Below are 20,763 nucleotides of genomic sequence, written 5' to 3' on the forward strand. Positions count from 1 at the left end.
AACCCTAATCTCTTTGATTCTTCTCCGAAACGGAAAACTGCAGCATAAATAGATACTCGCCTTTCAATTTTAAAACAGACGGCTAGGGTTTTCTTTGCTTCTCTCTACAATGGCGTTGTATATTCTTTCCGAATCACCCTCCGGCTACGGACTGTACGAGGCACACGGTATAGAGGAGATTGGACAGAACGCGGAGGCGGTTCGGAGCTCCGTCTCGGACCTTAGTCGGTTCGGGCGGGTCGTCCAGCTCACTGCGTTTCAACCGTTCCAGTCTGCACTCGATGCTCTCAACCAAGTCAACGCCGTCTCTGAAGGTTAACTCTCCACTAAGTTACAGCTCTCTTTTACTGTATTACTTGCTTTCTATTATGTTTATGCTTGAAAGAGCATTTTTGTATTCTAGAAATCGAGCACTTACATAATTGGGATTTTGTCTTGAAAGACCACAGTTGGAATCTGCTTATTCTGTTTTGTTTTAGTTTTTGTTTGAGGTTCTTGATAACAAGTATTGATATTTGTATTGGTGTGTAGGAAACATGAGTGATGAGCTAAGAAGTTTTCTGGAGCTGAATCTCCCGAAAGTGAAGGAAGGAGAGAAGCCCAAGTTTAGTTTGGGAGTGGGTGAGCCAAAACTCGGGTCTTGCATATTTGAAGCCACTAAAACTCCTTGCCAGAGCAATGAGTTCATCCATGAGCTTCTTAGAGGTGTGCGCCAGCATTTTGATAGGTTCATCAAAGACATTGTTTCCCAAAAACGTCAGAACGCATTTTGATAGGTTCATCATCAAAGAGCTTCTTTCGCAATGTTATTTATTCAAAAACGGCTTCGTTTTCGTGTATTGGGACAAAAAAATCTCTATTATAGTAAAAGAGAAGTACAACTTCTCCCACTACCAAAATTGCCATCGGACTTAGACTAGAAAATATTGTCATTAAGGGTAGATTAGTACTTAATCATGTCTTAGTCGGGTTTAATTTTTTAAATTACCCGAAAGTTATCAATCGGATAGTTTGTATTTTGTAGTTATAGCCAATTACGACAATAGAATCCTAAGTAGAATCATAAATGGGTTTCACATTTTTAACAAGTGAGCTTTTTTTGTTTTTTTCCAATTTTTTCCCCCGATGAACATAATTTTAGAATCTCATATGTGTATTGGAGAATTCAATTTGTTTCCCTCATAATCCTTTGCTGGACAAATAACAACGTTGGAGAAGGCGCTTGCCGGTGGGGATTCACCGGAATTATGCCATGTTCGATAAAAAAATGAGATAAATAAAATGGTTTTTGTTTTTAATAATTAATTGATGGATCTAACATACAGTTCTGTGCAAAACTCATAAAATCATGAAAAAAATCAAGTGCTAGCGTGATTTTGCAGAAATGGAATCTGCAAAAATCCAATCTTAAGGAAGAAGATAAGGATAATTTAGTAATTTACTCTTAACTAAAAAAAATTGAGTGGGTTCGAACCCAAGACCAAGTCGTACATCGAACTCAGCCTCTCTCACCACCAAACTATGCTAAATTATACAGAATGGGTTAAAAACAAACTATATATTCACCATCACAACTGATAAAAATATAAATAAAATTATCATTAATTGCCGTAAAAAATCTTAACAAAATATTCTATCAATATGACATATTAATTTCAAAGATATTGTTTTGTCCTAAAGTTTTGGTAACTTATAAAATTAAGTACTTATTATAGATTAATCGTATAAAATTAACATTTACTAAAATGTTAACAATAAAAATTAAATCAAATCATCATTAACTGCTAGAACAGACTTAACAAAAATATTTCAGAAACATCGGATATTGATTTAGCAAATATTGATAGTTCCTACTGTCCTAGATTTTGGAAACTATTACAATTAATATAATCTTTTGAGTGAATATAATAGCACATTCGAATTTATACTAACTACAATTCTTTCAAACTTTTTAAATATATTCTTTAATTAGCATAATTAATAATTAATAGAAATGATACAAATCTCATAATATCATAAATATATTCCATTATTTAGTTTGCAATTGCGTCAATCCCAAAAGCACAATTGGAATCATATTCTTTTTGGAATCATATTCTTTATATATACAATCTTAATTTCCAAATTATCTTATTATCACAGATTTTCTAAACTAATTCCATCACTACCTTCATTAGCATATTCAGATGTTATATATCATATTCATATGTTTAAAAAAATATATTATATTGAGATGTTTAAAGATTAAATTATCCTAACCATGTTTAAAAGGTAAATTGTTCTTATTTTACAGGATTGGGACTCATTTGAGAAATTGCAACTATACAAAATTTTATTCTTATAATGGTCAAATTGTTAAGTTTCTTATACAATCTATGCTCTTATTTATTTACAACAGGTTCAAGAAAATTTTATTGTTGATGCAACTACATTTTCTTCCAAGCAAGAAGCAATGGAGCAAAGGAATTCTGGATGATGAGAACTAAGGGGAATGGCCACACATAGAAAAAAAGAACTAAGTAATTAGAATTTTTAAATGTGAAAAATATTATCTTGGAGACAACTATAGTTAACTATACTATTTATATATTTTATTGAGCCAAATACTATGTATTTTCTTACTTAAGGGAAATAATACTTGCATGTGTCACACAAGTTTCTTTTTAGTCGGTATTATGGTTTTTCTAAATGAAATTTTGGTAATTTTCATTCTCATTTATATTGTATGATGTTCTTACGTAATTATTTTACTCTCAATTGTACTCTTAAAATTTTTAATATTAAATATGTTTAATTTCTTCTTCTAATCCTAACTCATCATAATACCATTTACTCAGATTGTTTTTTTATCTTTTATTTTATTCAAACTTCTTACAATAATATTGGAAATGAAAATGAAAATGAATAGTATATACAATCTGTTATGGATCGTAGTATCCGCAAATATTCTTCGTAGTGCTATTTTTTTTTCATTTTATTTCTTTTTGTTATATCAAAACTCATTATATTATTATTTATTATATTTTTTTTATTATTTAATACTATTTTATCCTAACTCTTTACACAAATATATAGTTTCCAATAATCAACCGTGATATAGCAAAATAAAAATGTAACATATTTCAATCTGTTATGAATCGTATATATCCATAAATATTCCCCCGCGCTGTAGCGCGGATCCGATCCTAATGTATTAGTATAAATGGAAACATAATTAATTCAACACAAGTATGGTATACTGTACAAATCTCAGTAGTGAAGAATCTGTCTGTTTGTTTTTCTTTTTAAGAAGATTGAAACCATGTAGTAATTGAACCTTTGAAATCCACCTTTGTTTGATTTACTTTTGTTTTGGGTGAATTGGTTTTCTCTTGGTTCACTTTTTATATGTTTTTTTTAATGCGATTCTATCCATATTCATCAATACTGATTAGAAATTATTAGTTTTAATTAGCTGATTAATGATGAGTTCCAGTTTAATTTTATTGTTTTACACACAAAAGAGTTGCTTCAAGTTGGGCCGCCTGTTCTTCTTTACTAAGGCCCAGATCCAATGACACACTCGTAATTGTAGACAGTCTAAACACTAAATCAAAAAAAGCTAACTATGTTTAGCACATTCTTACCTACCCTTAACCACATATGTAGAGAACAGAATCACTCCTATGGCTATGATATACTTATGAGAGTAGTACTTCCGAAATTTCCACACTAGCACATGGTGCTGATGGATATATCAATGACATGGCATGATAACAATTGGGCTTTACAGTGAAACACTTCACAAAATTAACTTTTAGTAGATTCTAATAATAAGTCACAGTTTTCTTGACTATATGATAATATCTTCCACTAAACAAGAAATACTAAAAAGAATAGGGATTTTGGTCAATAATGCCATTTTACTTAAAAACTTGTCAAAAATGCTAGTTTTGGTTGAGTTCGTGAGAAATGCCATTTTTTGGGTTTGGAAGAGATGACTAAAGACGAATTTGCCTTCGATCTAATATAGGGGAGGTAGACAAAAACAACAGAAAGACATGTCCATCAGCATTAGAATGCCTATCGCCGATTGTGTATGGACAAGTTTCATTATATTGGCTCTGGTCATATTGTAATAGAGAGATGACAATAAGGTAGACCAAAAAACACTGCATTAGTTGTACAACCATATTAAAGGTAGACACAAACAACATGAATACATGTCCATCGACTAGGATAATGGTAGAAGAAACGGTAGACAAAAACAGCAAATATACAATTTTCACCACATAGGACAAACATTAAGTGTTGTTTGTACAAAAATGGACTAATAATTATTGTGTGACTTGTGAATGGTCCATCAGCGAGTGGACATCTACCTTGTCTGTCTGATCTGGTCCACCATGGCCACATCATTGTCAGTGAGTACTCCAACAACATTACTACAGTAACAAGAAATGAATATGTTAGTTAATCGATAGACAAACAGGTTTTGAATAACAATTTTCACAATCAACAATGGATGACCAAACATATATGAATATGTAAATGGAGACATGGTTGTGATGGACATGAATCATGCCTATTTAGTCCATCGAGAGACAAAAGAAGTCTTGTCCACCGGACTGTGGATCTGGTCCACCGGAGATGCATTAAATGTGTTCTTTGAATCGCAAATTCTGGGCAGGTGAATCATATAGAGGTTTGAAAGAGAGATGAAAATTTGGAGAAAGAGAGAATTGGATATGTGTAGAGATGTGGGTTTAGAGAAAGACAATGAAGTTTTAGAGGTTTTGAGAAAAACCAATGAAGTTTTAGAGGTTTTGAGGAAAACAAAAATGGTGAATTAGAAAGAGATAGAGAGAGATCGAGAGAAATGAGAGAAGTAAGAGAAGAAGAGAGAAAAAAATGAAATCCATGGGAGAAAGGCACAAGGGTATTCTTACATTCCCTTTGTGGCAGGTGGGAAAAGACAAACACAAAAATGGCATTGGTGAGAAAGATGGACACTGTTCATGGCATAATTGGCTAATTTCTCAAAAGAATATCTCACAAATAACCAACTCACACCCAAATTCATATATAGTATATTTTAGCTACTACAAATCTAAGAAAAAATAACACAGCAACCAAATTCATAGTTATATGTTGAAGGCTGTTTTCTCTGAACTTTGTGTAATACCTTTCGTGCCAATCATGGCCATGGTGGTTGATACATTCAGCTCTTCCATGACACCAGATGGTGACTTTGAAACAGTCATGACTCCCCTGTGTCTACCATCACTAAATCTTGATCACCCCAATACGACCTACCATACAATCGAGATCCATATATATAGTAACTCCAAGTTCATCCACTACAATAGCTCTATTCTCCTACAATGCATTACTAGGAAAACTCGATTCTTTTTGTTTACCATGGAATGGTAAGGAAAGAAAAAGCAAACTGAAATTTTAAATGTCAGCAAAACGTACCCAAGATATGTTTTGACATTGGGACTTGCAACTTTTTGGTATCTGCGTCTGGTATTGTAGTACTATTTGATAGTAGTGGCATTAACCAAAGATTCCTTGATAAATCAAGACATGGAAGTTTCAAAATTCTTTAAGAACCATGTCCTTTTATACATTTCATGAGGTGAGAAGTAAAAAGGAGAAAAGGAAGGAGGCAAGTCTTCTTCTTTCTTTCAGTTATTATTTGTCTTTAGATTCAACAGGTTGCATGATTTGTGATTCACATACCAATCCTTATACTACTGTGTGTGCACCAATTGCTCTTATAATAGCTTTCCCTTATCTCATATGATCACTCTCTGACTGCCTGCAGAATATAGTGCCAATTATCCAAACAAGTGGCAGAGGTGGTCGGAGGAACTTTGCTTCAAGTTCAAGTAAACTTATCAAGGTTGTTTGTTTTCTTTTTTTCATATCTTAGAAACAACAATTGTCATGCTCTTCCCTTTTTTTAAGCTCTTTGTTGACATTCCTATACAGGTAATGGAAGAAGTAGTGCATCTTTTAAAAGGGAAAATGGAGCTGCTCATGCAACAAGAGGTTCTAGAACTGCCCTGCCTGCCACTAGCAAAGCTACAAACATCACAGTACCTAGTGAAATGAAGTATGTTTTAGTTTACATATCATCCTTCTTTGTCTCTACCATTTATGGGTGCTTTTCGTTTTTTTCTCCTATTAAGTATCATAGTATACACCTTCTGCAGGGTTTCTGGTCCTTCCATATATTATGGTATCTGCAAGGGACGAATACGGTATATATGATCTTTCAAAAACAGATAAAAATTATGTTATCTAGTTAAGTCAATCATAAAGTTCAAGATGATCCTTCTTTCCATCCACATTACACCCATCCTCAAGAAATGTGTCGAAACAGAGAATCCTCTGTTACAGTGACTCTGTCTCTGCCGAACCCGAAATAATATTTTTAACTCTGTAATCTTTACAAATGGTCTAATTGTAAAACAAAAACGAATTGATTAATCAGAGAATGAATGGTGGTGGAGAGGGTCACCTTCAGAGACGACGTCGATCTGGTTGAGAAATAAGCCCGGCAATGGATTACATTCCTTGAGGATGAAGCAATTGTGAGTTGGTCTCCTGTGTTTCGGAACACCAAGATTTATGATGACGGATACGTTCTTGTCCGGCCTCGGAGCTTATATTCGCTTACCTTATGAACAAAGACCTTACCTCTGTGCTATACGGGCAGACTCAGATGAGGAAGGCATTTGGACCAATTCCTTAATCTGTCTCTTCAATGATGCAACCTGATTATCGCCGAACCTAGCAAATAAATGAATGTTTAAGGATTCATATTTTCGAACCAGATTGAGGAGACATGAGCCTAAAGATGCAGATATTCCCAAGTTGCGCAGAGGCTGAGAATGAGAACCTGATTGCCAGGTTTCCACAAGAATTTATCTCCAAACCTCAGAGTCATAATACGAGAAGTTCAAAGGTGTACATTTACATTCTTTTTAGAAAATGAGCTTGTGTGTAATTGGGATTATATAGTCGAGTTTTCTCTTTTGACTGTGTATTGGAACACAGCTTATTACACTTCTTACTATAGTTAGAATCACTTCTTTTCTGTTCAAGTTTTTGCCTGTGGTTTTAATGATTAGTCTTGATATTTTACGTTGGTTTTACTTTTACACCTTAAAATTTGTAGGGTGTATGAGTGATGAGCTGAGAAGTTTCCTGGAGTTTGAATCCACCAAAAGTGAAGAAAGGTAAGAAACTCAAGTTTTTCTTAAAAATGTCTAACAAAAACTTCAATTGTGTTTTTATAGAAAATTAAGTAGAAACTTAGTTGGTTTCATTAACATGAAGAAGGATACAAAAAGAAATAGAAGCAACTATGTTCTATGTTCTGTGATGAAGTAGCTCTCCTGACTTTTACTCGGATTTGAAAAAAGTGCGTCCTGTTGCATCTGTATAAATGCTCTTATGTTAACCTGATGCAACAGCCTGTATCGGTACTTAATTTTCTATACACTGCAGGTATACAGCGTGTATTATACTTGTTTTTTTTCATCTGCAGGTATACAGCGTGTATTAAACTATTAATAATATAAGCACTGGGTACTAACCCGCCGACAACCGCGGACTGAATTTTTTTCTAATAAATATTTGTAATAATTTATTTTGTTATTATATTATTTATTATTTTTAAAATTTAATTTGTTAAGTCGATTAGATTTTTGATAAAAAAAATTAACCTGTTCTGGTATTAAATGTTGATAAAATTTGTAGCTGTAGATTTTATTAAATTAGATTTTTAAAATCTTAGCTGCTAATTTTTTAATAATATTTTTTTTTCAAGTACGAATTAGTTTAGATTCTAATAGATTTTATTTAATTTGATATGTCTACAATTTTTTTGTTTATTAATAATTAATAAAGATTAGTTAATTAATCAAACTTTTTTAATGGCAACTGAATGTAAATTTTTATATATTTTAATATTAGTTTCATATTTGTACTTCCTAATATAGTAGGATGCCACCTCAAAAGTTAATTTTTATATATTGCTTCTAATAATCAACGTGTATTAAATACTTTATTTTTTCCTTCTTCAATCAATCAGATAGCTTGTGATTTGGGAACTACTAACCATCCGGAATCAAACATGACTCTCTTCACCTCATTTTGGGAGTCAACCCAGCCCAGTGTGTAGTGGTCAAGCATCACTGATAAAAAAATTTGTAGGTACCCAGCTACCGCTACATCCTTGATCTGGGAAACTAAAGACTCCACATACGGGCAGAGGTAAATGTCTAAACACAGTCTTGGCTTTTGTTTTTCCAACAGTTTCATACAAGTAGCAAATTGCCTGCACTTAAAAGATCAATTTGCATAATTAAATACAGCTAAAAAGGTATAATATCTATTATATGTATTAATTGTACTAAACTTACTCATTAAGTAGGTGCTTGATAATGTCTGTGAGATAAAAAAAAACTACACTGTAAGGGTGGATGATCTCCTTGAGATGATCAACTACCCCATAAAGAGGTTCAATGACCTCTTGAAGAGCTTCCTACAAATTGTAAATATATAGAGTAATAAGTTAATTCTGAACGGTCAAACTAGAATCAGATGAGAAACGTATCATACCCGAAGTTTATCTTGATCAAAGTTAGCCATGGCACACAAGAGTCCATATGCTACAACGTCCTCGGACGAGAGTACCTCACTGTAATCGTACTTATTGACATCTTTGATAAGTTTGAGAAACTACCAAAATATAAACAAAGAAATCAAGAGATTGGATTATATAATACATGAAGACGTTGTAGTGTATATAAGGTATGAAGTTAACTTACCCCTTCAGCAGCATTATTGTATTTTCCTTCGCCAAGATCTGCTAATGACGAAGCACAGTCTAGCTTGAACTTATATTGTTCACTCTAATTGTAATAGGCGATTTGGATCATTGTTCGGTATCTAGCCTCGCTGAATTCCTTGGTCTCCAGCGCAACCAAAATGGTAAACATGGAAGCCTCAATCTGTTGAGCCCGTTGATAGAACAGCGTGAAATTAGTTATAGATCCAATATGATAGCACATATAGTCATGAAGAAATGAAAGCTGATCCTTTTCATGTTGAGACTGGGAAACATAAACATTGATGGTGTTTATTATATATACAGAAACATAAATATAATCACAAAATAATATACTATCTTATATAATAAAGAAGAGTTCATTCTAAAATTTTATTCCAGAACTTGACACATGTCACCTAACGAGTTATTATTTACCTAAAAAGTTATTATCTGTAAAAAAACAACTTGATTCAAAGTAATATATTATAATATGTTCAATTTTTTTTCTACTTTTTAATTATAATTTCCAATAATAATTTTCTGTTTTATTTTATCACTTTAATAGAAATAATTCACATAATAGGATTATTAATTTATTTTGTAATTTTATTCTAATTATAATAAACTAAATTTTTTTTAATATAGAGTTTATTTAAACCTTTCATCTAGAACTTGACACTTGTCACCTAAATAGTTAATATCTGTAAAAAAACAACTTGAATCAAAGTAATATATCATAAGATGTTCAATTATTCTTCTACTTTTTAACCATAATTTCTAATAATAAATTTTTGTTCCATTTCTTCACTTTAATATAAATAATTCACATAATATGATTATTAATTTGTTTTGTAATTTCACTCTAATTATAATAAACTAAAATATATTTTAATATATAAAATTTATAAATATTTATAGAGAAAGAGCTGAATACATATTTCGTTTTAAGAGAGAACAAAATGTATATGAAAAATTACAATTTGATTAGCTTGAAGTTCCTGTCATATATTTATATTTATATTTATAGTAATTTCAAATTTTTATATTCAAACCAAAAAATCAGTTCTTTATTCACAATAACTTTATTTTAAAGAATTTTTTACATATTGTATTAACTTCCATATTCTATCAAATATTTTGTAACTCTCATATTTATAATCACATTTATATTTTAAGGCACTAAATTTTAATTAATTGCAATTATTTATTTGTGTTTATGTTATTTTTTTCACCTCCATAGTATTAATAGCATTCTAATGAATGATAATGACAATTAAAAATAGAATAAATAATAAAAGATATTAATATTTAATTATTGTATTTTTGTAATTCTTATATACTTTATGTAATATTTCAACATGTGTGTATGATATATATATATATATATGTAAGATATGATATATATATATATATGTAAGATATGATATATATATATGTATATATATATATATTTTTGTTTTAAAATATGATGAAATATTTAACTTTTCTATCATCTAAATTGTTCTTAATTTTTTTTTGGGATATTAGTACTACATATATATTATTCCTATATTATGAACATCAAGATGTATAGTTTATTTTTAATTTTACTTGTCATCCTTAAGATATGTTGCATATTTTATATTTTGCTTTTATTTATTATTTATTTTAAGATAAATAATTCACATGAAATTATTATGTAACTATTTTCAATTTCTAGTCACTTATTAATATTATTCTAATCATATATCATTTATCAGTATATATTTAATTAACATATATATATATATATATATACTATGTTTATATTAATGTATTAAAACCAAATTATTGTGAATTGTAAATATATATAACTTAGTTTTTGGTCTCACTTATACTGGTATAATTGAATTTTCCATATGATTTTTATATATGACTTTATCAATCATCTCGGAAAATCATCTTTAGTTTCGATTAATCATCTCGAATAATATTTTTTTTCATAATGAATCTAAATAACATAATAAATAATAGGTAAGTTTTCTTGTATTTGTTGGACAGTGGAAAAACTATTGAAGGAACTAAGAAAGCTATAAAACCATAATTAAGGGAAATTTTCTATAATTTTTGTACAAGTTTTGAAGATACGTATTTAAAAGAATATTTATGTAATATAAACTATTAATTAATCAATTTATTCAATAAATTATTAAACTGCTTTAAAAGTATATAATTATATTTTGTTATATTAATTTCAAATCCATGCAACGCATGGGACATTATCTAGTATATAAATATAACAGGGTGGTGGAATTAATCGTCGAATCCGTTGTATAGACCTTGTACACCTCCCAGCGTATAGTCTGTCTGCAAGATAGTCTTCTCCTAATCTCCCATTAATTTGGTTTACAACCTGGAGGTACAAAGATATGTCACAAACATATCTTCCCCAACGTAAGAGACCATGCGCCAATCGGATCGCATCTCCATGAAGTCTCCGTAAAACATATCACCAAAGCAATGGTTGGCGATATGCACATGCCTTAGTATTTGATTTCTTTCCATGTAGCTTATTGCGTATTCTTGAACATCCATGTAACAAACATCCTCTTGATCCTAAAAGAAAGTGAATGCCAGTTGCAAAAGAAGTTGAGCTAGAATAAGAAAGCAAGTATCAAACAAAAAAACTGGTTTAAAACTTACCTCATTGGCCATCTTGCTAAGCGACAGATTTTGCAAATGGAAGGAATAGGAGATGACTTCTTCTGTAAGAGAAACTATATATAGCAAATTAGGAGGGGAGTTTTCAACCAGAGAAAACAATTGTTCCGACTTCCAAGGGTCGAATCTGATTTTTAATAGCATGCCAATTAGGCATATTAGTTTTTTAAAACACTGAGTGAAGAACTAGATATATATATATATATTCATATTTATATTCACAGAAAACCAAACCCTCCCAAGTCCCATCCCATTGGTGAAGGATCATAAATCATACAGTACAAGGAAACCAAACCCTCCCAAGTCCCAAATAGGAAATAAACAAAAAGTGAATTGGAAAACCCAATTGAGAAAATACTACTCTGCACAGTTTTTATTCTCCGAGATTACTTAATGGGCCAGGCCCATTTAGTTAATGTTAGAGCAAAAGCCGTCATCATCTTCCCTGCGTAAAAACCTTAAACCCTAATCTCTCTAATTCTTCTCCGAAACAGAAGCTGCTGCATAAATAAATACTCGACTTTCAATTTTTTAAAAGAGACGGCTAGGGTTTATTGCTTCTCTCTACAATGGCGTTGTATCTTCTTTCCGAATCAGCCTCCGGCTTCGGACTGTACTCGGCACACGGTATAGATGAGATTGGACAGAACGCGGAGGCGGTTCGGAGCTCCGTCTCGGACCTTAGTCGGTTCGGGCGGGTCGTCCAGCTCACTGCGTTTCAACCGTTCCAGTCTGCACTCGATGCTCTCAACCAAACCAGCGCCGTCTCTGAAGGTTAACTCTCCACTAAATTACAGCTCTCATATACTCTATTATGTTCATGCTTTGAAATAGCTTTTTTAATTCTAGAATTGAGCTCTTACATAATTGGGATTTTGTCTTGAAAGAACACAGTTGGAATCTGCTTATTCTGTTTTGTTTTAGTTTTTTTTTGCTTGCGGTTTTGATAACAAGTGTTGATCTTTGTATTGGTTCTACACCTTTTAAACTTGTAGGGTATATGAGTGATGAGCTGAGAAGTTTTCTGGAGCTGAATCTCCCGAAAGTGAAGGAAGGGAAGAAGCCCAAGTTTAGTTTGGGAGTGGCTGAGCCAAAAATCGGGTCTTGCATATTTGAAGCCACTAACATTCCTTGCCAGAGCAATGAGTTCATCCATGAGCTTCTTAGAGGTGTGCGCCAGCATTTTGATAGGTTCATCAAAGACCTAAAGGTGACAACTTTTTTTTATGATTTACCTTATACTTATATCTCTGCTGATGTTTATCGCTATTTTATGCTCAATATCAATTCAATTTCTTATAAATGTAGCCTGGTGATTTGGAAAAAGCTCAACTTGGACTAGCTCACAGTTACAGTAGAGCAAAGGTGAAGTTCAATGTTAACCGGGTGGATAACATGGTTATTCAAGCTATTTTCCTACTTGACACGCTTGATAAGGATGTCAATTCCTTTGCTATGAGAGTCAGGTTTGTTTTTGCCTTTAAGATTATGTCTTGTTCTCTGTTTACCGTGAGAGAAAATGGTTTCTGAGAGCAGTATATGTAATGTTTTTGCAGAGAATGGTACTCGTGGCACTTCCCTGAACTTGTCAAGATAGTCAATGATAATTACCTTTATGCCAGAGTTTCAAAGATTATCGAGGACAAGTCGAAGTTGTCTGAAGAGCATATCCCAATGCTTACTGAAGTCTTGGGGGATGAAGATAAGGCAAGAGAGGTTGTTGAAGCTGGAAAAGCATCCATGGGTAAGAAACTGTTGGAGCTTGTTTGATGATTTCGTACAATTTATCTATTAGTTTGTCTTGTTCTAAGCCATTGCTTGTTTTCCCTATCTGAAGGCCAGGATTTATCACCCGTTGATCTGATCAACGTCCAGACCTTTGCTCAGAGAGTTATGGACCTCGCTGATTACAGGAAGAAGCTCCATGATTATCTTGTTACTAAAATGAGCGACATTGCTCCAAATTTGGCAGCCTTGATCGGAGAGATGGTTGGTGCTAGGTTGATTTCACATGCAGGAAGTCTTACAAATCTTGCCAAGTGCCCATCGTCAACTCTCCAGATTCTCGGTGCTGAGAAGGCTCTTTTCAGGTGCATTTTCAAGCTTTGTTTCTGTTATGAAGGTTCAATTTCACTGCAGTGACTGACTTTTATGTAAATTTCAGGGCGCTGAAAACACGTGGAAACACACCCAAATATGGTCTTATATTCCATTCGTCATTCATCGGGCGTGCATCTGCCAAAAACAAGGGCCGTATTGCTCGTTACCTTGCAAACAAGTGTTCCATTGCATCCCGGATTGATTGTTTCGCTGGTAAATATCTAGACTCCCCTAAATAAGAAAGAGTTGTTTGGAATAGTGAGATAATGCATTGCTGTTTAAAACTGTGGTGTTGTCGTATGCAGATAGCAGCACTACAGCTTTCGGTGAGAAACTAAGGGAGCAAGTGGAGGAACGACTTGAGTTTTATGACAAAGGTGTTGCCCCACGTAAGAATGTTGACGTAATGAAAGAAGTGCTGGAAAATCTTGAAAAGAAAGGTACATATGACTCTCTCTCTAATGAACCAACAAAGCTCTCTGATCTTTTGAGCTAAAACGGTTTTGTTTGATGGGTTGTTCTCTCTTTTTCTAGACGAGGGAGAAGCAACAGTAGAAGTCTCAGAGAAGAAAAAGAAGAGAAAGACAGAGGACAAGGAAGAGGAGAAATCAAAGAAAAAGAAGAAGAAAAGCAAAGCAGTAGAAGAAGAGGAGTTGACAACAACAGATAATGGTGACAGCAAGAAGAAGAAGAAGAAGAAGAAAACCAAGTCACAAGATGATGAATAAACAAACAAGTCTGAGTAGTAGTAATGCACTAGTTTTTAGTTTTCTTTCTTCCACATAGCTTTTGATTACTAATTTACTATTGAGCCTGTCTCAAACTAGTTCTTTTTCCCCACATGGCTCTGTTTTTGACTTTAAAACAGCTTTTAAACATGGAGAAATTATATATCAGATTTTCAGGTTGGTTATTATTAATTTTCAGGTCAAATTGAAAATCAAAATCTTGAAACGGATCTTTTTCAAGTACATATATTTATGTGTTCTGTTCTTTGAAAATGATTAAACAAATTAAAAAACACTACAGATAAGGATTGAAGAAGATGAATCAAACATGTTCTTTATTATCTGAAACAAAAAGCTAAAATTGCAGAAACCAGAGAGTTCTGCTGTGACTCATTCATTACAAATGCGAAATCAAAAGAGCATAATAAGAGAATCTTTAATCGCAGAGAATGAGTCTAATCATCGCAAGAACCAAACACGATACAGAGAAGAAGAAGAGCGTTACAAAATCCCTAGCAGACCATTTCCTCACAGGCTTCGACTCAACTCTCAAACTCTTTGCTCTACGAAGCGCGTCCACTTCCTTAAGCAAATCAAATTCGATACCTTTCTTCTTCAACTCCTCAACGCACTTACGCAGAAGCTTCCCATCTTCTTTCTCCCTCTCTAACAGCTTCTCAAGATGAGACTCCACTTCAGATTTGTACCGTACCGCCCAAATGATCCCCAACGAAGACAAGAGAGCGCAGAGTGAAGGGATCCAAGATCTTTTACAGGCACTGGAAGCAGCAGCGACAGATGAAGAAGAAGAAGCGTGGAAGAGGAGTAGCAGAGAAATGGAGTGGAAGAGAAAGAAGAAAATGTAAAGCTGAGTGATTTCTCTACGAACAGAGTCGATCTGAGATTCTTTGTGGGAGACGCGGCTGAGGATGAGCTCTTCTTCTTTTAACCATTGTTTCAGGAGAAGCTTGTGTGTTGGTGTATCTGCTATCTGGTGAAGAGGATGTCTCGTCTTCGCCTCCATGATCGTGCTCTGATCTGACGCCATTGATGTGATAATATAGAGAAACAGAGATAGAGAAATGTAAGTTTGTGTGATTGATTCGCTGAGGAGAAGAAAATGTGGATTTTATTAATAACGTCAAGGCTCTTTCGTAACGGCTCTTTTGGGTTTTATTTTTTTAAATTTTATGTGAATTTACAGATTTGCCCTCAGCGTCTCTAACGGTCATTAAAATACAGCTCGACTTGGCACCGTCGAACGTTCTTAAACTGGCCCACTGTAAATTAGGCCCATTTATGGCCCATAATAACAGAAAGAAATAAAGACGTCTACCACTCACGTTATATTTGTGTTAACTAACGCTTGAACCACGTGTCATCTGCAACCAATCGAATTTTTATCTCCGAACGTTACGAAATCGTAACAGCACTTAAGGAGGTAAGAACGTAGACAATGGTGGTGTGGTGATGATTCACACTTACCTACAAAAAGTGAGAAGAGCAATAAAACATATGAACAAGAAAATGGCTTTGCTTGGAAAGCTTCTTCTTCTAACCACACTTGTAACAACAATATCAGTAATCACCAGAGCCGATGAAGAGCTGATGATGCAACAATGTCACAACTCTGACAATCCCACCTTGTGTCTTCGCTGTCTAAGCTCCGACCCCGCTTCTCCTAAAGCCGACAAATTTGCACTGGCTCGAATCATCCTCAGATGCATCAACTCTCACCTCATCACCCTTACCAAGAATGTCTCCACTTTGGGCTCCGAGCACTACTACCGAAATCCCAAGGCTGAAGCAGCGTTGAAGCAGTGCGGTTTGGGCTTCTCGACGGCTAAGCGTGGTGTGGGAGAGGCCGACGCTCACTTGTCAGTCGGAGATTACGACAAGGCTGCGTATGACGTCAGCGTCAAAGTGGTGGATCCTCCGTTTTCATGCAAAACCAATCTCGAGACACTCAACATCCAAGTGCCCTCAAGTTTCCGTTACCATATGGAGGTTTACTTGGCGTTGACTCAAGCTCTCCTCAGGATCGTTGATCGCTTCTAGATAGTTTATGTTTCTCCATCAAGCCATTTTCTTATTATCCTTATATTATCAGAGTCTTTAATTATGTCTAGGCCTCAAAATTAAAATCCAAATTTGCTTGTTCGTGTTATGAAGCTAAAAACAAAGTAGCTGATATTTTTATATGGTTCTGTTATTTATTTATTTATTTATTTTGCACTGATATAAGCTTCATTAATCCTAGTCAATGGGTCAAACCTCTCGAGAATACTCCAAATATAGATGAATTAAGGAGTTAGATCATAACATCAAGATAGTCAAAATCATCACAGAGTATAAAATAGAGAACTTATGAGTTGTTTGAGAACAAAATCATTTCAAGCCACATATTGCCGGAGATGAAGGATCGAAATGTTTATTTACCTACTCTGTTTAACGAAACAGAGTTTCTAAGTTCCAAGAGCCAAATAAGAAATTCATCATTTATCTCTGCTTATGGTGATCAATATCTTTTAGAACTGAATGAGAAATTAACAGAAAACTTTGTATTCTGTTCTCTAGGATAAAAGATAGAGATGATGTTTAGGCAGCAACTCGAGCCCGGTTGCCTAAGCATGCAGAACAAAATCAGGACATATCTTCTCTTTTTTGGCAGCATATACAATAGTAAATGTAACTATGTGGGGAAAGAATACTCTTCTAAAGTGGATTAAATTTTATGTGAAAATAGTTGGAAAACAACTTTTTAACTTCTTCTTTTTTTTTGATTCTTCAAGGAAACAGCTACATGCCTAAAGATTCATTCTTCAGGCAACATGCACCAATAACAATAGCCAAACACAACTTGCAACAATTTCAAGTTAAGCTTTCTTCTTTTCTTTTCTTCTCATTTCATCTTAATTTTACATATTTATCTCTCTCAGAATTCTTCCCATAAAAACCTTTTTTTTTTTTTTTTGCTTCAACAAAAAAAAAAAAAGGTTTGAAATTTTGTGACAGTTTATAATACATTTTTGTAAGAGTTACAGTTAGACTGTATAGATCAGTCTTTTTGAGAAGAATGAATGCTTCTTTCAAAGTGTAGGATAACTAAAGGTAGGAATCTTTTCTGATAACAAATAAAAGATCGAACTAAGATATCAGTTTCGCTTTAGCTTAACAGAACACATGAGAGTAAGATTTCCAAGAACAACTTTTTTTTAAGTTTGAACGAAAAGCAACCAAAAACTCAAAAAATTATATATAAACAATTCAGTAAAAAAGGTATCAGTACTTTGAAAGGCAACACGACGCAGAGTTTCAGATATTGTTAATTCACTGCTGTTAGAGATAGCTGATGAATGTTTTTTTGGAAGAGCATAATGAAATCCACAAATAGGATAAGATCGGATAGTAGATTTCGAAATAAAATGATATTCTATTCTTATGCATGTATGCATGGCAATTTCGTAACTTTTTTTTTTTACTTGTTAATAATTAATACCCAATTCTCATGTTGATTTTATTACAATAGATGACAGTTAACTGGCATGTTATGATGTATATAGTTTGAGATATTTTGGAAGATCTTCTTTTTTTCTCATAAAATATTTCATTGTCTAGTCCACGAGACCGAGTTTGAAGTTTAGCAGATCATGGACAGAGAATCTAATATTATGAAGTTGTACAACTTCACAGAAAACAAGATAAAGGAAAGAAAAACATGTCTCACTTTAGTCTTTGAATGCATATTCAGTCATGTCATGACCCATCCATCATCTTTCTTCGAATCTCCTATCTCACAGAACATGTTTTGAGGCAGCCATTCGTATTTGATATCTACGCTTATGATCTCGTATCAGTCCCACTAGCCATATTTGATTTTTAGCATTGTCTTCATTTTTTCAAAACAAACCAATTCGTGGTGATTTAGAGGTTGAAAAATATGTAATATATACAACTTAAGGAATTTGAATCATGGCAAGAATCTTCACAGATCCCAGAGATTACCGACGTTGGTGGTTATATACTTATATATTAGAAGCATTGCCGACTAAAGTTTCGATATCAAATCTTGTGTAATACGCATACATGGTTGTCATGCAAAAGCACTATTATTAATTCTACTTCTGCAGGGCATATCAATTGGACTGTGGAAAGATGGGTAAATAGACACAAATCTAAGTTCGTAGACAATATCGTAAATATTTATAGGTAGAGATTCATTCAAGTCGTAGGGGCTGTTTTGCACATAAAAGTAATTAATAAACTAAAATGGTGCAAAATATTGGAAGAACATGTGTTAAGATTCTGGGGCTAGGCGTAGGGTTTCTCTTTACGTAGTTTTCATAGCGTGAGTATTTGTGTACGGCCTTTTGAAAAATAACGCGAAAACATTTATTCTCATTTTTATAAATTCTCTTTTTTCTGTTTAATGAAAAAAGACGAGACAAGAACATTGGCAACTGAGGACAACTGGTGTGGCTTAAATTAGATATCTAATTATTCGCGTGTGCTCCATATATTATCTAACGTATCACCATTCGACAAATGTATCTTAGTATATTTCAAAATTTTATATTCGATTAGTGAAGCTGTTTATAGTTTTTATATTATAGCTAGTAGTTACAATTTTACCATTTGTTACAACAAACTTTCGAATAAAACAAGCACAGGGTGAACTAAATATTTAAAAGGACCATCTCAAGTCTCAACTGATAATTATAATCACATGTAGTTGTTAAGATGTTAAGTTAAGAAAATGGCTTTGACAGCATGAAAAGAGAGTGTAAGAAGTTATTAACAGAGCATAGAGAGTCTCACACTAACTGTAAGTCTGGTGTGTTCGGTCTGCCCAATTTGTGTTACGGTCAGCCTGCCCCAACTCAACAACTTGTAACATCCCCACACAAAAACTCCTCTCAACGTTTCCTATATATATACACACTTGCACACACTCTCATTTCCTCCCAAACAACCCCAACCTAATTAAACAAAATGGCATCATCATCTCTTCCTCACTTCTACGGCGGTGATTTCACAACATTTTCCGGCGAGACTTCTTCACAGTTTCACGGCTCTTCTTCATGTCCTGACGTAGACTCTGCGTTATCTAGCTACCTTGACGAATGTTATGGTTCCTTTAACACCTCTTCTAATCCAGCTGAATCCATCTTTGTACCCCAAGTTTTTGGGATTTCTGACGCCGTCTCTGTGCCTGAATACAACAATTACTACCAGAAAATGAGTGTGAATAATGCCACACAATACTTTCACGGTGGAGATCAAGAATACTACGGATTTTCACCGGAGATCAAGCCCTTGTTCCGTCCGGCCACAGGAGAGCAATCTTGGGTACGTATACACGTCTCAAAATCATTTACTAATAAGAGAGACATGCATGTAGTACTATATTATTATAAATGATTATTAAAACACATAACAATTGAAATCAAAGAAAATATTTATTTGGAGCAGGGAAATAGTGAAGGAGGGATACAAGCTGATCAGCCAAACATAAAAGTGGGACGTTATTCGGTGGAGGAACGTAAAGACAGAATTATGAGGTACTTGAAGAAAAAGAACCAACGCAACTTCAATAAGACCATCAAGGTACGTATACATATACACTCTCATTCTTATTTAGTTAATTGTACTATTTGGTTATTGAATGTTCATGAATTATGTTATATGTATATGCAGTATGTTTGTCGTAAAACCTTAGCCGACCGGCGTGTTCGAGTTCGGGGACGATTTGCCAGAAACAATGAAACATGTGAAGAACAATCTCACATGTCTAAGAATCACAACAACCATTCTGAAAAAGACGAAGATATGTTTTCAGGATCGGACGACTATCTAATGCAGGTATTACTTAATTATTCCAAGACAGCATGTATTATTATTATATGCCATCATTACTTGTAATTTGTAAATCTAATGCATCACAATTTTCAGCAGATGGAACATGATGACGGATGGCTTCACGAAGCAATGTCCAACCTCATTCCTTTTCCTTGTGAATTTGACACACCTGGAGATGCTCATCATCCAAACACGTGGACCTTCTGATCTTAATTACTACTACCTATCAAATTTACTTAATTCCGAATCAATTCATGTCGCTAGCTATTGAATTTGATCAGTTAGTTTAGTTTACTTAAGCAACTTATTTATATATATATATATATATTTTCATGGTAGATTTATCATAATGTACTTAATTATTCCTGGGGTTAATGAACATGAAGATTCTGTCTAAGTGAATAAAATAAAAGAACTTCACTTTTTATCATCATATCTAATTATTACGTGAGAATAATTTTAGCCAATGGCAATCAAGATCAAGTTATTATGGTTTCTTTCATCTACTTTACCTTTTTACGGTAAATCAAAAGTTAATATGAAAACCAAAAGGACGATTCTAAGAGGGGT

At 33.6% G+C, this 20,763-nt stretch overlaps 5 protein-coding genes across 6 annotated transcripts; 4 read left to right on the forward strand and 1 right to left on the reverse strand.

Annotated features, from left to right (window-relative positions):
- On the forward strand, positions 1-890 carry LOC147926294 (nucleolar protein 56-like). The gene is made up of 2 exons (XM_087489728.1): positions 1-314; positions 532-890. The coding sequence occupies exons 1-2, from the start codon at positions 110-112 to the stop codon at positions 771-773; spliced, it is 447 nt and encodes a 148-aa protein (XP_087345854.1). The 5' UTR covers positions 1-109; the 3' UTR covers positions 774-890.
- An 11,070-nt stretch (positions 891-11,960) lies between these two features.
- LOC104745506 (nucleolar protein 56-like) lies at positions 11,961-14,522 on the forward strand. The gene is made up of 8 exons (XM_010466762.3): positions 11,961-12,280; positions 12,502-12,716; positions 12,815-12,972; positions 13,063-13,250; positions 13,344-13,596; positions 13,671-13,819; positions 13,912-14,046; positions 14,141-14,522. The coding sequence occupies exons 1-8, from the start codon at positions 12,076-12,078 to the stop codon at positions 14,332-14,334; spliced, it is 1,497 nt and encodes a 498-aa protein (XP_010465064.1). The 5' UTR covers positions 11,961-12,075; the 3' UTR covers positions 14,335-14,522.
- Positions 14,523-14,652: 130 nt separating this feature from the next.
- On the reverse strand, positions 14,653-15,474 carry LOC104745507 (uncharacterized). Its single transcript, XM_010466763.3, has one exon. It carries the CDS (start codon positions 15,380-15,382, stop codon positions 14,771-14,773), a length of 612 nt encoding a protein of 203 aa, XP_010465065.1. The 5' UTR covers positions 15,383-15,474; the 3' UTR covers positions 14,653-14,770.
- Positions 15,475-15,770: 296 nt separating this feature from the next.
- Positions 15,771-16,533, forward strand: LOC104745508 (pectinesterase inhibitor-like). The gene has a single exon (XM_010466764.3). It carries the CDS (start codon positions 15,805-15,807, stop codon positions 16,390-16,392), a length of 588 nt encoding a protein of 195 aa, XP_010465066.1. The 5' UTR covers positions 15,771-15,804; the 3' UTR covers positions 16,393-16,533.
- Positions 16,534-19,271: 2,738 nt separating this feature from the next.
- On the forward strand, positions 19,272-20,626 carry LOC104745509 (uncharacterized). Of its 2 annotated transcripts, none has more exons than XM_010466767.3 (4): positions 19,272-19,683; positions 19,807-19,941; positions 20,032-20,196; positions 20,290-20,626. In XM_010466767.3, the coding sequence occupies exons 1-4, from the start codon at positions 19,327-19,329 to the stop codon at positions 20,398-20,400; spliced, it is 768 nt and encodes a 255-aa protein (XP_010465069.1). In that variant the 5' UTR covers positions 19,272-19,326; the 3' UTR covers positions 20,401-20,626. The 2 variants fall into 2 exon arrangements, with proteins under 2 accessions (XP_010465069.1, XP_010465068.1); XM_010466766.3 differs by having other exon boundaries at positions 19,288-19,683; positions 20,287-20,626.
- The last annotated feature ends 137 nt before the right edge of the window (positions 20,627-20,763 follow it).

This window comes from Camelina sativa, chromosome 15, assembly GCF_030686135.1.
Source record: "Camelina sativa cultivar CO46 ecotype springtype chromosome 15, ASM3068613v1".
Classification (NCBI taxonomy): Eukaryota; Viridiplantae; Streptophyta; class Magnoliopsida; order Brassicales; family Brassicaceae; genus Camelina; species Camelina sativa.

Coding starts and splice junctions, on each gene's coding strand:
- LOC104745509 (XM_010466766.3), top strand. CDS start 19,327: ATGGCATCATCATCTCTTCCTCACTTCTACGGCGGTGATTTCACAACA. Junction 19,684..19,806: donor CCACAGGAGAGCAATCTTGG/GTACGTATACAC, acceptor TATTTGGAGCAG/GGAAATAGTGAAGGAGGGAT. Junction 20,197..20,286: donor CGGACGACTATCTAATGCAG/GTATTACTTAAT, acceptor CACAATTTTCAG/CAGATGGAACATGATGACGG.
- LOC147926294 (XM_087489728.1), top strand. CDS start 110: ATGGCGTTGTATATTCTTTCCGAATCACCCTCCGGCTACGGACTGTAC. Junction 315..531: donor AGTCAACGCCGTCTCTGAAG/GTTAACTCTCCA, acceptor ATTGGTGTGTAG/GAAACATGAGTGATGAGCTA.
- LOC104745507 (XM_010466763.3), bottom strand. CDS start 15,382: ATGGCGTCAGATCAGAGCACGATCATGGAGGCGAAGACGAGACATCCT.
- LOC104745508 (XM_010466764.3), top strand. CDS start 15,805: ATGATTCACACTTACCTACAAAAAGTGAGAAGAGCAATAAAACATATG.
- LOC104745506 (XM_010466762.3), top strand. CDS start 12,076: ATGGCGTTGTATCTTCTTTCCGAATCAGCCTCCGGCTTCGGACTGTAC. Junction 12,973..13,062: donor TCCTTTGCTATGAGAGTCAG/GTTTGTTTTTGC, acceptor ATGTTTTTGCAG/AGAATGGTACTCGTGGCACT. Junction 13,820..13,911: donor CCGGATTGATTGTTTCGCTG/GTAAATATCTAG, acceptor TGTCGTATGCAG/ATAGCAGCACTACAGCTTTC.